At 39.3% G+C, this 16236-nt stretch overlaps 1 protein-coding gene across 2 annotated transcripts in view; it reads right to left on the bottom strand.

The window, feature by feature from the left end:
• LOC101745159 (arf-GAP with Rho-GAP domain, ANK repeat and PH domain-containing protein 2) overlaps positions 1 to 16236 on the bottom strand; it is an 86448-nt gene that overhangs the window by 29107 nt on the left and 41105 nt on the right. For both annotated transcript variants that reach the window (XM_004932829.5, XM_062668056.1), the window contains exon 4: positions 5329 to 5450. In XM_004932829.5, coding sequence (XP_004932886.2) covers positions 5329 to 5450 — 122 coding nt within the window. The remainder of the gene's footprint in view (positions 1 to 5328; positions 5451 to 16236) is intronic.

The following is a 16236-nucleotide window of genomic DNA, read 5'->3' as shown; positions in this document are numbered from 1 at the left end:
CAATCAATTTATATATTCTAACGATACGAATTTTGTTAAACATATATTATGTATATACAAATTAAAAATATTAATAAAACGAAGTGAAATTGATAAAATACATAGTACACAATACATACTGCATAAGAATTAAAAGGAAGGTAATGTTGAGTAATTAGAGAAGGCGCAATAATAACACTAAAATATACACACACATACGAGGGCGGCACTGAAAATTTCGGGAATTAACGAAGTGACACAACATTACTATTTAAAAATGTATTTATTGCTTTTCGAAGTATTCTCCGCGAAATTTGACACATTTTTCCATACGATGGAACCAATCATTGAAGCAACCATTCCATTCGGAAGTTGGGGTCTCCAAAATGGCCGTTTTGTAGGCGTCCACAGCTTCTTCAGGTGATGAAAATCTCTGTCCACGCAATTTATTCTTTATTTTAGGGAAAGTATAGAAATCATTAGGGCTTAGATCGGGGCTGTACGGCGGATGGTCTAATAATTCTATGTTTTCTTGCTCTAAAAACTCTTTTGTTCTGTGCGCGGTGTGAGAACTCGCATTGTCGTGATGGAGGATGATGCGGCGGTTGCAGTTCTCTTTACGGAGTTCAGAAACGACCTGTGGCAAACAAATGCTAGCATACCATTCTGCATTACCCGTTCTTTGTCCCTCGAGAGGAATAGTCGTAACATGGCCGGTTTTGGAGACAAACGTGGCCACCATTTTTTTTTGCAACACTCCGTGAACGAACAATTTTTGTTGGCTTTAACTCATTTTCGAACACCCAAACTCGTGACTGGTTTTTTGTTTCGGGTTCGTACGCGTATATCCAGGATTCGTCACCTGATACAATGATGTATACAGCATTTGAGGATCCTGCGTGGAATCTTTCGAGAGTTCTGACGCACCAAGTAACGCGAGCCGCTTTTTGCTCTTCACAGAGCGAATGCGGTATCAATCGGGAAAACAACTTTTTTACACCTAATTGTTCATGCAAGATTATTTGTATTTGACTCATGCCAATGTCTAAAGTTGCCTGAATTTCGCGGTATGTCACATGTCGATCTTCCTCAATCAGCTTACGCACAGCATCAACGTTTTCTTGGTTGACTGCAGTTTTTGGACGACCTTGACGGGGATCATCACTGAGCTTGACACGTCCACGTTGAAACTCAGCAAACCAGCGATAAATTGTGGTTTTGGATGGGGCTTCATCACCAAATGCAGAAATCATCCGGTCAACACACTGTTTTTGTGTTAAACCACTTCGAAAGTCATAATAAATCATCGCTCTTGAATTTTCTCGAGTCCATTCCATTTTCTCAACGACTAAACAAGTTTGACAAAACCTCGTGACAAGACCGAGATTTTTTTTTAAAATAAATAAATGGTATTCGATTTTTAAAACCAAGGAGTTTTCAATTAAAAAGATTTTAATATGACAGGAACAGTGGAAATATTCCATTCCCGATACTTTTAGTGCAGCCTAGTATACATATATAGAACGTTTATAATAATACTTATACAATTACATAATTAAAGGAGACGATAATGGTACAGCAAATAAAAAAGGCCTGATGAAACAACGCGGATAACTTTTTTTTTTGGTCAGGAGGCATGTCAGAGTCGAACTGACTAAAACCTCCTGTCGCTCATTAACCAACGTCCAAAGCTCGCATGAGACAGAACTCATGACAAGGCAAAGGGGGGAAAGTGAAGCGTTTAGTGCGGAGCACATTTCTCCCATCACCCTCCCCCTCGGGACGCCGGACTGGCGGTCGTCGGCGCCACGACCACCAGCCCTCTCAGTTGGCAGACTGTCCGAAGCCCGCTTAGATGGCGCCGATTAAAGTGGGTTACCCTACGGAATACCCCGCTGGGCCAGAACCAGCGTGGGTCGAGGATAGCCGGCCTTCATCCGGATGCTCTTGCGTAAAATGCGTGCAGAGCACCTTGCACGTTGTCTTCTTAGGCCCCCTTCGCCGGTCCCCAGACCGACATGTGAGGGGGATCCGAAACAGAGGGCCAGGGCTTGGGCGAGATCCGCCTCTCTGGCCCCCGCTCGACGGCGGCGGGATTGTGCGTCTCTCACGCGCCCCGCCGCCTCTTTCTGCGAGATGGTGCACTCGCAGAAGTCGAGCATCACCTTCCACGACTCGTCGTCGCCGAGCATCGATGCCACAACACTCGGCAACGACAAGTCGGTTCCTATTTTTGCGACGAGGACACGGCGCCACCCCTCCCATGCGGGGCAGGCGACGAGCGTATGCTCTGCTGTGTTCAAGTCACAACCACAATGGTAGCACTCTGCCATCGGCTCGGCTGTGATCCGGTGAAGGAACTCACCGAAACAACCATGCCCAGTGAGCACCTGCGTGAGCCGGAAAGTGAGGGGTTCTCTGTCACGATTCACCCAATCCACAAGGACCGGGCGAATCGCCTCGACGGTCCTACGACCAGCCGAAGGATCAGCCAGCCGTCTGGACCATGACTCCAGCACGGACCGCCGAGATTGGGCCCTCCGCGCTCTGACCACACTGGGGCTGAGACGCGCCACGCCCCGGGCACGAAGGTTAGCCCACCACTTATAGTCAGCGGCGAGCGCCTCCGCTTCCAGAACCCAAGGCGGCGTCCCAGCCAGTACACACGCCGCCTCAAAGGAGATGGTGTGATAACCACGGATGACCCTGACCGCGATGGTGCGTTGTGGCCGTTGTTGCAGCTTCGCCACCCCCACGGCCAGGGACTGGCTCCACACGGGCGCCCCGTATAGGGCCATTGATCGCACCACCCCCGTATAGAGACGGCGCGTCACCTGGTCAGGCCCCCCGACGTTGGGCAGAAGCCGGCTTAACGCGCCGGCCACCCCCAACAAACGAGGGACCAGGATCTGAAAGTGAGCACGGAAGGTCCAACGACTGTCCAGAATGAGGCCGAGGTACTTCAACTGCACCCCAACCCTGATACGGACGCCTCTAACCACGGTATGGGCATCGACAGGTGGCACTCTCCGGGGTCTGTGGAACCACATGGCCTCGAATTTACTGAGCGCCACGTCGAGGCCCAATCTCCTGATTTTGCCGACGACATGCGCCACCCCAGCCGTAGCAAGACGGGCAGACTCAGCAAAACTCCCAGCCCCGGGCCACGACCAACGTGTCGTCTGCGTAACAGATTACGCTCAGGCCCAGGAGGAGGGCACCTCTAAGCACCCAGTCATACCCGATATTCCACAAACGGGAGCCGAGCATCGACCCCTGTGGAATACCGCGCACGACCGGGAACCGGTGCAGAATCCCACCGTATCCGGTACACGTGACCGATCTGTCCTCTAAGTAGGAACCCACCAGCCAGCGAAGGTAGGGGGGCACATGTCGTTCCAGCGCCCCCCCTATCACGGAGCAGGGCAGGGTGTTAAACGCATTGGCGATATCGAGCGACACCGCCAAATCCATCCCACCCCTGGAAACGGCCTCCTCCGAGAGGGCCCGCACGCGAAGGATTGCGTCTACCGTTGAGCGGCCCTCTCGGAAGCCATACTGCTCCGCCGACAGATCGGGTCCCACCCTGACCAGATGCTGGATGATGCGGGCTGCCAGAATGCGTTCCAGCAGCTTGCCCACCTCATCCAGCAACACAATGGGACGGTACCCGGCGGCAGTATCCGCCGGGCGCCCCTCCTTTCTCAACAGCACGAGTCTGCCCGTCCTCCACGATGAAGGAAACCGTCGCGACTCGAGGCAGGAGTTGTAAAGTCTCAAGAGTCGGTCCCCTAAGGCACCAAGAGCCAAGGCCCAAACCCGGCCATGGACACCATCCGGGCCGGGTGCAGTGTCCTTCGCGGACATTTTGCGCACGGCCACACGGAGCTCCGCCCGCGTTATATGGGGCACCTCAGCAGGGGCTTCGCCGTCGTAGTCCGGCGGCGCGTCCATAGCGGGAGCGACAAATCCCTCCCGCTCCTGCGGGAACAGCGCCGAGACGATGTCCCGCAGCTTCTCAGGCTGAAGACGCTCCGTGATCGGGGGACGCGGATAAGTATACAAGGGTATTGACGATGGCTAAAGAAAATTTGTAATATGTTTGTAATAAAAATAAAAGAGGTCGTGACCTCGTCTGTTGACCTAGAGCAAAGGAAAAAAAAAACCGGACGCTGATGAGATGTCCATGGGCGAATTCCCGCAACGTGAGTCGGCTATTGTTACCCAAAAAACGTTCTAAAAATAACTTCTATTTAACAGGTTATATGATTGTACTAGCCGTAGTCGTTCGCTTTGCTGGGCATTTAAAATTGGCATTATTATTAGGGAGTCCAACATTTATATAAATATAAGCCTATCCATTAAGTACATGTATTTTCTACACGGATACCAAGTTTCAAGTCAATCGGATGCATGGTTCAGTAGTTATAACGGAACATCCGTAAAAACCACTGTAGATTTATATATTAGTATAGATAAAAGATATACAAAATCATGGAACGACGAGGTAAAAAATCTGCCAACTATTTGTAAACATGACCAAAAAAGCAATCCGACGTCACAAAACAACCAAACACGAACCCTTAGCCAACTAGGGTTAAATCTGGCGCAAAAAATCGCGTATAAACCCCGAGGTGTTGCCTAATTGGTGATGTTGCACTCCCAGTGGCCACTCAATTATCGGCTGCTCATATGTCACTCGTTAAATTATTAGTATGTAGCAATATCAAAGCATACAAGAATATTTTTTTCTATTCATAAAGTTTTTATTACTTTGTTTTTCTTGAGACTAATAAAATTATAGCGAAGATCATAATCCCCTAATAGATTTCTCAGTATATTTAATAGCCCTCTTTGATATTCACTTCAATATTTCAAGCGTTCGTAGTATGCGAAGCAACGGCTGTTGCTATGGAAATTAATTCTAGGAAATTATGTCCGTAATGGCCGACCTAGTAAATGTATTGATTTTTATCTACAGGCAGCGTCATCGGACGGGAGTGCTTCCCTACCCCCGCGAGCGGGTCTGTGCATAATCTAGGCTCGCGTTATTTTATCTCATTCAGAGCTAGCTTGCAACATCCCATAGTTTAAATTGAATTTTATTCACAAAGTATACGGCTCAAAGCTGCATGTATGCAAGCTAGGTTACCTGGGAGAGCCCGGACAGGCAGGTCGACCTGAATTTTCATTTAATTTTCAACCATAGTTAAGGGACTTAACGCAGGTAATGAACTGAGGTGTCGTATCTGTTGCATAAGTCGAATTTATTAGGTCACAGTACATTTTTAAAGCAGCTAATTAATAAATACTAAAAAGTTATTCATTATTGTTTTATTCGTGACTCACCTTTAATTCTCGATCGTGCGGGAATCTTAAATAAAGAGTTGTGTGGGGACAATCCAACAACAGATTGCTGCTGCAATCCGCCGGACACAACTGTTTGCTCTCATCATCGGCATCTTGAGTTACTGCAAAATTTTTTTTAGATAAGACTAGTCTACAATTGCGTCTACTATTATAGTTTAACAATATATATTTTCAAACTGATTATATTAGATACATATCTTTTAATCGATTCACGAATATATATTTTTTAAACAAAAGAATTAGTATTACGGTCTGAGTGTACTTGATCTTGTCTAGCATTAATTGAATTTAGAAAATTTAAAATGTTAACACTCAAAAGTAAATGAGTTCCATTGCTATTTTCTCCTCACCTTCGTTTTGTAGTTAGAACTAAGCCAAAATAAAACGCATGTACATTTATTTATTTATTTCGTTTTAGTAACTGATTCGAGTTAGTAAACTTTAATGCACAAAGGACAATAAAGGAGATTTTTTTCTCAACGGTCTTTTTAAATGAGACTTCGATACGTCTGACACCTGAGCTATTTTGAAATATTGTCTTCATCCGAAACACACACTGACAACGATCTTAACTGAATTGAACACTATGATTGGTGTTATGTCCGACGAATCGGGTCTCCGTCTAGTAAATTTGTCTAAACATTCAACGTTAGGAAAATGTAAATCAACATCAATCACATGCCACTAAACAAAGCGTCACCCCTCCGCCAGATATCCCAGACGCCGGAACAAAGGCGAACATCACCCCATCGAGAGGGGCATTAGGTTACCTAGCAACTGTAATTGCTGTCTGGGACCAATCCGTTTATTTTGTAGCCCTGCCAAAGCCTAAGCGATAAAACGTACTCTAGACTAAATTTGACGAGGCTTGTACGTATCGATAAAGGATTTATCACGCAGGTAGCGCTGTTTTCGTTATCACGTCAGTTATTTTGCAATTTACAGTTTGCTTACTTATTAATTTTTATGAATATTTTTTTAACTATGCCTTAGATGAGTAGAGCTCACGTAATATAAGTTAAGTAATTTGTAATGTAATTTCAAAATGTGGTGTATTCGTATCGAGCTAGGCGGCTATGCCGGTGTTCGAATTCCAGGCAGGTACTAATTTTCCTAATGATATACGAACTTAATAAATGTTCACTCACGATTGACTTCCACGGTGTAGGAATAACATCGTATATTAAAAATCAAACCCACAAAAATTATAATTTGCGTAATTACTGGTTGTAGGGCGGCTTGTGATCCCCCACGTGTACCACCACTCTGCCTATTGGTGATGACTATGGGTCCCGGTAGCCACAACACCAGGTGGGCCATGAGATCATCCACCCATCATAGCAATAAAAAACAACTTGATTCGTTTTTGGTAACAAATTAAGCAAGTCAACTACATATAAGAACTTCTCGACTAAAATTGTTTTTAACGAAAACCAAGATGCCAAAAGATGCAAGATGCCAAAATTCTAAAGCGGTCATATAACTTTTTTTTCTTCATATTAATTGCTTTTGCTTGTAACTAATTTTATTTGAGGTGGGCCGTATACTCGTCTGCCTACAAGGGCAATAAAAGAAAAAGTTTTCGCAGTTTTAATTATTCATCGAAGTGAATATCACAATTATTTACCATTCCGTTTAATGGAAAAGAAGAGGTTGACGTTTTATTGATAAGTTTTTCGGGAAGTGTATGCGTTCACGGAAATATGCAGTGCATGCCTGTTTATATAAATAATAAACTGAATAATATGATCTCTTTATTATTGCCAAGGCAGAAAACAAGCAGAGGGTCAGATTTCCGCTAATCCCGGATTGTTTGGAACCTCGGAGGCTCTATGTTTTCAACCATGAATTTTTTCGTGGTAAATTGTTTGATATGATCCCATGGTGTCCTTTTTACAATCTCACCTCCCGCCTCCGGAGCATAAGTTCATCCTAGAATCACGGTATTCATTCATAGTACGCGTTCACAGATCTTTTTTTACCACGTACCTTCCAGATTTAGAATAAAACTACCGGAGGTGTTTACCGGTAGGTAATTAATGGTATGACTGTGGCATTGCTGGCTTCCACGAACGAAAATGACCCCTCACAATCAAGTGGGCCGTGCGTTCACCTGTCTACAAAGGCAATAAAAATACAGCCTTTCCACACAAAAATATGTGTCGGAAAGAAACAGTGTAATTTTTTTCCGTCTATTTCTTTGTGTCGAATAACGGGAAATTTCCGTTCGGCAGTATTGTGTATCTCTTTTCATTTATGGTGAAAATACTCTTCATATTCGACAGCCATTATTGTGAGAACGAAATATTTTGTAAAGGAGGCTTAGTGCTGGATCACGTTGACGCAAATTCTCGGAAAAAAATATTTTTAAACAATGTCATGGAAGGGTTTATGCACAAAATGTGTGTAAATGTAATTTTATATTCAATTATTTAATTTTATAAGAGTAAACTGGCAGACAAACTGAAAACGCACCCTTGTTTTTTTTCGGGAAGAGCATCACTCACTTTTTTTTTATTGCTTAGATGGGTGCACGACCTCACAGCCCACCTGGTCTTAAGTTGTTACTGGAGCCCATAGACATCCACAACGTAAATGCGCCACGCACCTTGAGGTACGAGTTCTAAGGTCTCAAGTATAGTTACATATTTAGACATAAGGCGACTTGGTCATGTCGCGCGTGAATCCAGATCACGCAATTAAGAGACTATCTGTAGAAATATAGTGGAGCTCCAAATAGGTAGTAAGAAAGGTGAATCCAAACGTGAAGTATAGTTTTTGAGACCAAATGGAAAAAAGAGACAAGGAAGTTGGTTAATTTAATTCCATAGTCAACTGAGATTTTAAACAATAATTCGTCATTAAAAGTAAAAAGCCTTCTATAATTTTAAACCTTACAAATAACTCACATGCGCGTTTACAAGAATGCTTACCCACCGAATATTCAGTATGGTAACTACCTACACAAAAACTTGCTTAATGTAATTTTAAATTAGAACCAATACTAGAAAATATAGTCCAGATTTCAATTTACACAATTTAAAAATCATCGAATCAGTGTTTTAAAACGAATAAAACATTTAATTAAACATTGAACTTTCAACAAAAAGGGTGTTAGGTAATTAATTAATGAAATAAGTTTAATAAACAACCTGACAATGCATGGTGTCTCGTTCAAAAGCATTTCCAAGACACAGGCGACGCATCCAATTACCGACTTTCAAGTTCTGTAGATACGAAGTTAACAAAGCCTTAGCGGGTCTGGCCTCAGTGATACTGATAGGTCTGCAGTTAGGTGCCCTCGAGCAAGTCCGCATTCTCTTACGTAATTACGCTTTGTACTCTGATTTTTACATTATAGTGAAATTTGTTATTGGTCATTATTAAACGGCCGTCTGGTGTAGTGGTAAGTGACATGGTCACTACACAAGGGGTCGCGGGTTCGAATCCCGCCAAGGGAAGATATTTGTATGATAAATATAAATGTCTTTTCCAGGGTTATGGATGTATATTAAATATATGTATGTGTATAATAAAAATCTTACATTTATATCCGTTATCTGGTACTTGTAACACAAGTTCTTTACGAACTTATCACGGGACCAGTTAACGTGGCGTGGTTGTTAGTAAATATTTATTATTATTAAAAATATTTAGTAAATATTTTATTATTAAAACAGCTGCCCGGGATCAGATAAATCGTTGTGGTCCGAAGAATAATACGCCCTGCGTGCTTATATGTAGTTATAAACGGTGTAAATACAATACGGCTATGCCAAAATTCAAATCCCGGAGATAATATTTTTTTTAAGGCAAAAGCGTACTTAATGCGTATCCAGACAGGACTTTCAAGTTGAAGGAATGATATTGTGTAATAAAGATCAAACCCGAAAAATTTTACATAAAAGACGCAACTACAAAGGAGCGTCGATAGCCCGCACGGGTAGGTATTATAGGCTGCTTATTTCTGCCGTGAAACCTTTGTGTGGCCCGGCCCGGTTTTAAATGTGGGACAACCGTTTTAAAATACAATCAAGACTTCGAATCTATGCCTGAAGATCGGTAGCAACATTCATTGTATCGTTTAGGGGCTCCACGAAATGACACCAGGTGGACCGTGAAGTCACTCACCTGTGCAGTACGAAATATAAAAATGTATTATTATATTTCAATCACAACGTTCTCCGCAGCGCAGATTTTTCATTAAGTAATTTGACGCAATATTTAAACGTTAAAACAGTTACGTTAAAAAACAGTTTTAATTTTAGTAATATATATTAGTGAAATACAAATAAATTCATTGAATATTTTCGCATAAATTGAACTGCTAAAAGTAGTAGCTAGTAAACACGCTAAACAATTTCATACGTGTTTTACGCTACCCTGCCGTCCCAATTTCTAAGTATTTATTTTAAAATGAAATATAAAGTACTGATTTACTGAAGCATTCATTAAATATTCATATCTATTTTTGTACGGTATTCACGCAGTTTCTAAAACGTAGTAACGAAATTATATGTAAATCAGGCTGTAGACGATTGATGACAAATTTCCAAGAATGCATACGAATGATTAATTACATGAGCAGATCGTGTCACGCACACGGGACGCACAAGAACCGTGCATGACTCAACATTATCGCACTCTCTGTGCATATTGACCCAAACGATTAAATAATGTTTTATTTTTTATCACTATCAAAACAATTCTTCGAAGAAGCCGAAAATCATTTGAAGTGCATTTTTTTAATTTTTGCCATTCTATGCCAATGGCTTAAGCGAAACCATCTCAGCATCAGTATGCTTCAGTAACCACTTAACATCAAACGCACGTTATAAAAAAGATAGAAGGCATTTACGTCTGATGTAGTGTTAAGTGACATGGTCAGTACACAAGGGGGTCGCGGGTTCGAATCCCGTCAAGGGAAGATATTTGTATGATAAATATAAATGTCTTCTCTAGGGTTATGGATGTATATTAAATATATGTGTATAATAAAAATCTTATATTTATTTCCGTTATCTGGTACCTGTAACACAAGTTCTTTACGAACTAATCACGGGACCAGTTAACGTGGCGTGACTGTTAGTAAATATTTATTTATTATTATTTATTATTTGTCGATTACAGTATTAAGTTTTATAAACTCAATATCATTTTCTTTAAAAGGGTTGATAATTAGTATTATGTAATATACTGGAGATAACATAATAAAAATCAAATCATGATAAATGTATCAAAACCTTTATCATAATTTTCAACATTAAATCGTGCGATCATAATACAACTCGCCATTGTAATCCTTATCGATTGACGCTTAATTAATTGGACAGTAAAATTTTCACTCTACAGAGAGCAGTTCGAAGAGAGGAAAAATGTGAAGTGATCTTTTCTTTCCCCTTTCGTGATATTGAATAATTCTTTTTAACGTTTTAAGATAAACTAGCAATGAATGGTCGCGGTAGGCTCAAGAAACGCTGGTTGATGTGGTAAAAGCGGATATGGAGGAGAATAACCTCACTCAGAAGGATGCCGAAGACCGGGCGTAGGAGTTTAAGTAGGAAAGCGGACCCTGACACTAAACCGGGAAAACGCCCGGAAGAAGAAGAAGAAAATAAATTAGCAATGAACACGAGAATATTAATGATTTATAATTAAAATTATTTTTACGTCATAATTTCGCGTTTTAATTAACATTATAGTATTTCCACAATATTCAGATACAGGGTGTTCCACAATGGGTATATCAAGCTGAAACATGGTTATAGTATCAACAATTTAGATTACTTTAAATTTTAAGTCTAATTTCATCTTATCTACATAAGCCTGAAAAACTTCTGCACGTTTCAAACCTACATATTACGACGAATGGTACTAAAGTTCAGTTTATTGTAAAGACAAAAAAAGCTGTTTCATACGCCGACACAGTCGGGACGGACTAACGGAGTGTTTATGTCATGTGTATTTCAATCAGCTGACATTACGTGCATTTAGAGTTGAGAATTTTTACAATTATTCGAATTTTACTCTTTCGTGCATTGAACATAAACTAGAAGATACAGATTGATATCAGATGTCAAAAAGGGCTTAACGAAATCGATATCAAAGGGACAGCCCACACCTTTTTGGCGGAGAAAAACGTACTCAATGTGCCCACACAATTCGTAGAATCAGTATCATTACTTTAACTCCCTGTTGGTACTGACTGGTGCTAGGAGGTCATGTGAGTTCGCACGGGTAGTTAGCGTCTCCCTTACCGTCGCCCTTTTTTATAGTTTATAAAGGTATCATCGTCCTGCCTATTTCTGATATGAAACAGTAATACGTTTCAGTTTGCACGATCCAATCGATAATTTTAATTCTATCTTAAATAACAACTTAACTGTCCGTGACCACGAAAACTGTAATAGTGTAAAAGTATTCGAAGCGTCGGATTTGGTACAATAACAATAAAAAACCCGAGATTATTCCGTATAAATAGTTTTAACGATGTATACGACACGCGAAAACTGAAAAAAAGCACTGGTTATTAGTTTATTCGTCTCTTTTGCACTAAGTGATTTAAAAACATACAAAACAAATAAAATGATAGATGTAAATAAAAAACCATTTATTTACTCTATGAATCAAAAGCAACTTTTTAAATATCTATTTTTTTCGTTTAGGTTGTTGAGCTCACATGTTCAACATGAGAGAATTAACACCCAGACCTGACAAGCGCAGTGCTTTGCAAAATCTACTACCAGATCGGAATCGCGACCGATCCGGTGAGGAAATCCGGCGAAGAACTCAGTGGGCTGTCTATGGTGAATAAAATCTCAGGACAAATTCAATAAAGAGGTTTAAGTAGTTTCGGGTTCAAAAACCAGACTATAAGTGCTAATAAAAGTATACTTACATATAAAAGAAACACTAACGTACTTCATCGCTTGAATAAGGTGCACAATGGTTTGTTTTCTTTACACGTGGCCATCGATATTCCAAATATCCCATCGTCATGGAAACGCCTTAGAAGCGTCCTTCAACTGTTGCTAACGCCTTCACGGTTCGCCCGACAATAGGCCGGTTCTGCTTAGCGTTATCAAAGGTTATAAAAGAAATAACTTTTTTGTTACTTAAATAACAAGATCCGAAATACTTTTACAAATAAGTTGTCAATGTTTGACGAAACTAACAGATAGTGAGCGGTTATCCATGTATTAACTATTTTGTAGATTCGGTACCCGATATTTTCGTTATTCGCATGTTTTATTTAATTATTCATATTTTATTAAATTCGTTACCGATGGTGGGATATCTTGTGAGGACGCTGAGGTAGGTACCACCAGCCTGCTTATTTGTGCCGAGAAGCAGTAATGCAATCCGGTTTGAAGGATAGGGTAGCTGTTATACAATTGAAACTTAGGACTTCCATGTGTCAAGATGGGTGGCGTTATTCACGTGTTTATATGTCTATATATTAATACGTGAAGCAAAAACTTTGTATCCCTTTTTACGAAAATTGCGCGGACGGAGGAGTATGAAATTTTCTACACTTATAGAGAATACAGAGAAGAAGTGCACAATGCTAATATTTTTTTAAATAATGCATAAAAGATACATTAAATCAATAAACAAAACATTACACACACTACATACCATGTATTTGACGCACACACGCATGCATACTATTTATTGTCAAAAATTTGTTCTTGACGTCTGTTGTCAAATTGAGAATAGATTAAATATTGTTTGTCTTTGATAATATTTTTTATAGTGTAGTCTTGGCGAAATTAGTGATTATAGAAGTATAAAATACACTCATAATAGTGTACAAACTTACAATTCCAATTAATTATAGTCGAATTTCGACTACTGCGGGACCTCTAGACTATACTGTTATACAATTGAAACTTAGGACTTCATGTCTCAAGATGGGTGGCGTTATTCACGTGTTTATGTGTATAAGCTCCGGTTGTCACTTGAAGGTTGAAACTAGAACTTGTACATTCGACTACGCAAAAATAATAATAATAAAGGATTTATTTAATTGTACACCGTTTTCTTTCTCTTTATATGTCGAAGTCCCGCAGTAGTCGAAATTCGACCATAATAAATTTAAATTATAAGTTTATACATTACAATGGTTCTATTGTCAAACACTATTATACTTCTATAATATAGTCACAGATTTCGCCAAAACTACACTATAGATAAATAATATTAAAGACAAACAATATTATTTAACCTATTCTCAATTTGACCACAGACTTTAAACAATAACCAAAGGTTTGACAATTGACAATAAACAAATATTATATATATATGTACAATGCGTTGAGTCAAATACACGGTAGTGGGTGTAATGTTTTTTTAATTGATTTAGTATATTTTATATGCATAATTTTCAAAAAATATTAGCATTCTGCACTCTTTCTCTATCTAATATATAAAATTCTCGTGTCACAATGTTCGTTCCCATACTCCTCCGAAACCGCTTGACCGATTCTCATGAAATTTTTTATGCATATTCAGTAAGCCTGAGAATCGGCTACTATCTATTTTTTATACCCCTAAGTGATTAGGGTTGTCCACCCCTAACATATTTTTTTTATTTGGACTTTTTTTTTTGTTAGAATGAGGTATTATGTAGTTGAATGAGGTTTTGTTATTTTTATTATATATTTCCTCATCGTTCACAGGACTACATACCTCTTTCACTCATTTACCACATCCTTACACACTTCCAATAAAGTTTTTTTTTTCTACACTAGAAATTCCCTAGAAATCTTATATATGGCAAAACAACGTTTGCCGGGTCAGCTAGTATTCTCTATAAGTGTGGGAAATTTCATACTTCTCCGTCCGCGCAATTTTCGTATAAAGGGGTACAAAGTTTTTGATTCATGTATTAACATAAATAAATAGGATGGTAGTATCTAACTCACACATTATAATGGGATTCTTGGGGTCAATATCAAGAGTGACACATAGTGTCAATGTCCCTGCTCCCATCTCTAGTTCGATGTCTCAAATAACAGCTTTTCCATTTGACTTCTGATAAAAGGCCTTTCCACCGGCTATTTAAAAAAAAAAAATGAGTTTGAATATCTTTTTCATAATTCTACTATACAAATATTTGATTAATAATACATTTTGCTTTCCAAAGAAATAAGGTTTACTTTCGGAATTAAGATAATTAATTTGTATTGCTAGTAGGTGTAGATTAAAAAATACCATAAATCCCAAAGGCGACTTCATTTGATAGCGATATTCGCTTTCAAAAACAAGATGTTCTTTATTTTTTACCCGACACTAAAACGGAGCGCTGGTACGTTGCTTTGAGCTATCCCACGCTCTCCTTCTCTTTGAGCGTATTACAAGGATTTTTCTTATTTTTATTCGTTCGTTCGATAAGATATTCAAATAATGTCATATGAAATTTTCCAATTAGAATAAGTTAAAAAAAGAAATTCGAATATTCATTTTCCCAATAGGCAAACGACTGTATTTGAAGTATTACAAAGTTTAATAGTATGCTGAATTTAATTGACGCCATATTTTCTATTCTATTTTATCAGCCAACAGACGTTCACTGCTGGACATAGGTCACCCCCGAAAAAAAAACCAGACGTGTGGCACTCGTGGACTGCCGCGGTAAAGCTATTGCAAAGCATTTTTTATCAACTTATGCAATTACAATTAGACAATAATAATTTAATATTAAAACAATAATAAAAATAAGACCACGCTATATTTATAAACATTAACAAAAGCAAAACATTAACTGTCCTCTTCACACTCATAAGCTAGACCGCGTGAGAGAGATGGGCAGACTTTTCATGATGCTCATGCAGTGCGACGTCACGCCACGCGCTTATTCACAAACACTACACCAGCGCAACGTGTGAATGTGTTGAACGCGAGCTACATAGTAGGCGTAGTGAGGGTGTCAGGTTATTTTCGTTACGTAATTTCTTGAATCAGTCGCCGCGCTCAAGGCCCGCGATAGAAGCTATGCAATAGCTTAAAAAAAACCCAAAGCCATGCCACAAAGATCGAGCGAACCTGAATAGGTCGTCGGTCCATTTTTTGGGAATTTTGAGGCCATATTCATAATTAAAACAATTTTTACTGTTTAATCTCGTGTTTTATTGTAATTATGTTATTTCCGCTTTTCCGATTATTCAACAGTTTTCATAAAACGCGAGATTAAGTCGTATGTTTCAATAATGTTTACGAGTCGCGAAAACTGAAGAATATATTTCAGTTTTTTTTATTCGAGTGGGCCTTCAAAGACGCATTTATACCTTCGTGACTTTACCACCCATGCGAAATGGAGTTTCATCACTCAGAAATTTCGTAAATAAGCTCAGGGCTTGCTCTTATTTTACAGAGCTGATACAATAAATTTATTAATAAATTTTTACCTATAAAAATGCCCTTTTAAAGTACGGGTCATTTGAAATGTAATTTATCATCATCATCATCATCAACAGCCCACAGTCGTCCACTGCTGGACATAGGCCTCTCCCAATCTACACCACTGAGCCCGGTCTGCTGCTTTCCTCATCCACTTTATATATTAATATTAATTAATGTAATTTATATATGGCAAAAAATATTATATACAAATATTTTTTTTAATTTTAAATATGAAATTTTATTTACAAATTCAGTCATTTGTGTTATTGATTAGTGTTTTGATTTCACTAAATTTGTATCTTTTTCATCAAAATGGACACAATAAAAATACGAATAATAATTAGTCCCTTCGGGGCGAGGTAACAATGCGCACAAACTGCTCAAAACATTAATGAAGTGTACGGAGTGCAAATATTTATTCGACTTGTAATATAAAATCATTCCGATAAACTAATTACCGTTGCCGATTAGGCGTTTATATTA

The sequence above is a fragment of the Bombyx mori genome, chromosome 1 (assembly GCF_030269925.1).
Source record: "Bombyx mori chromosome 1, ASM3026992v2".
In the NCBI taxonomy this organism is placed as follows: Eukaryota; Metazoa; Arthropoda; class Insecta; order Lepidoptera; family Bombycidae; genus Bombyx; species Bombyx mori.
The sequence above is the reverse complement of the archived record's forward strand: the minus strand, read 5'-3'. Positions and strand labels throughout refer to the sequence as shown.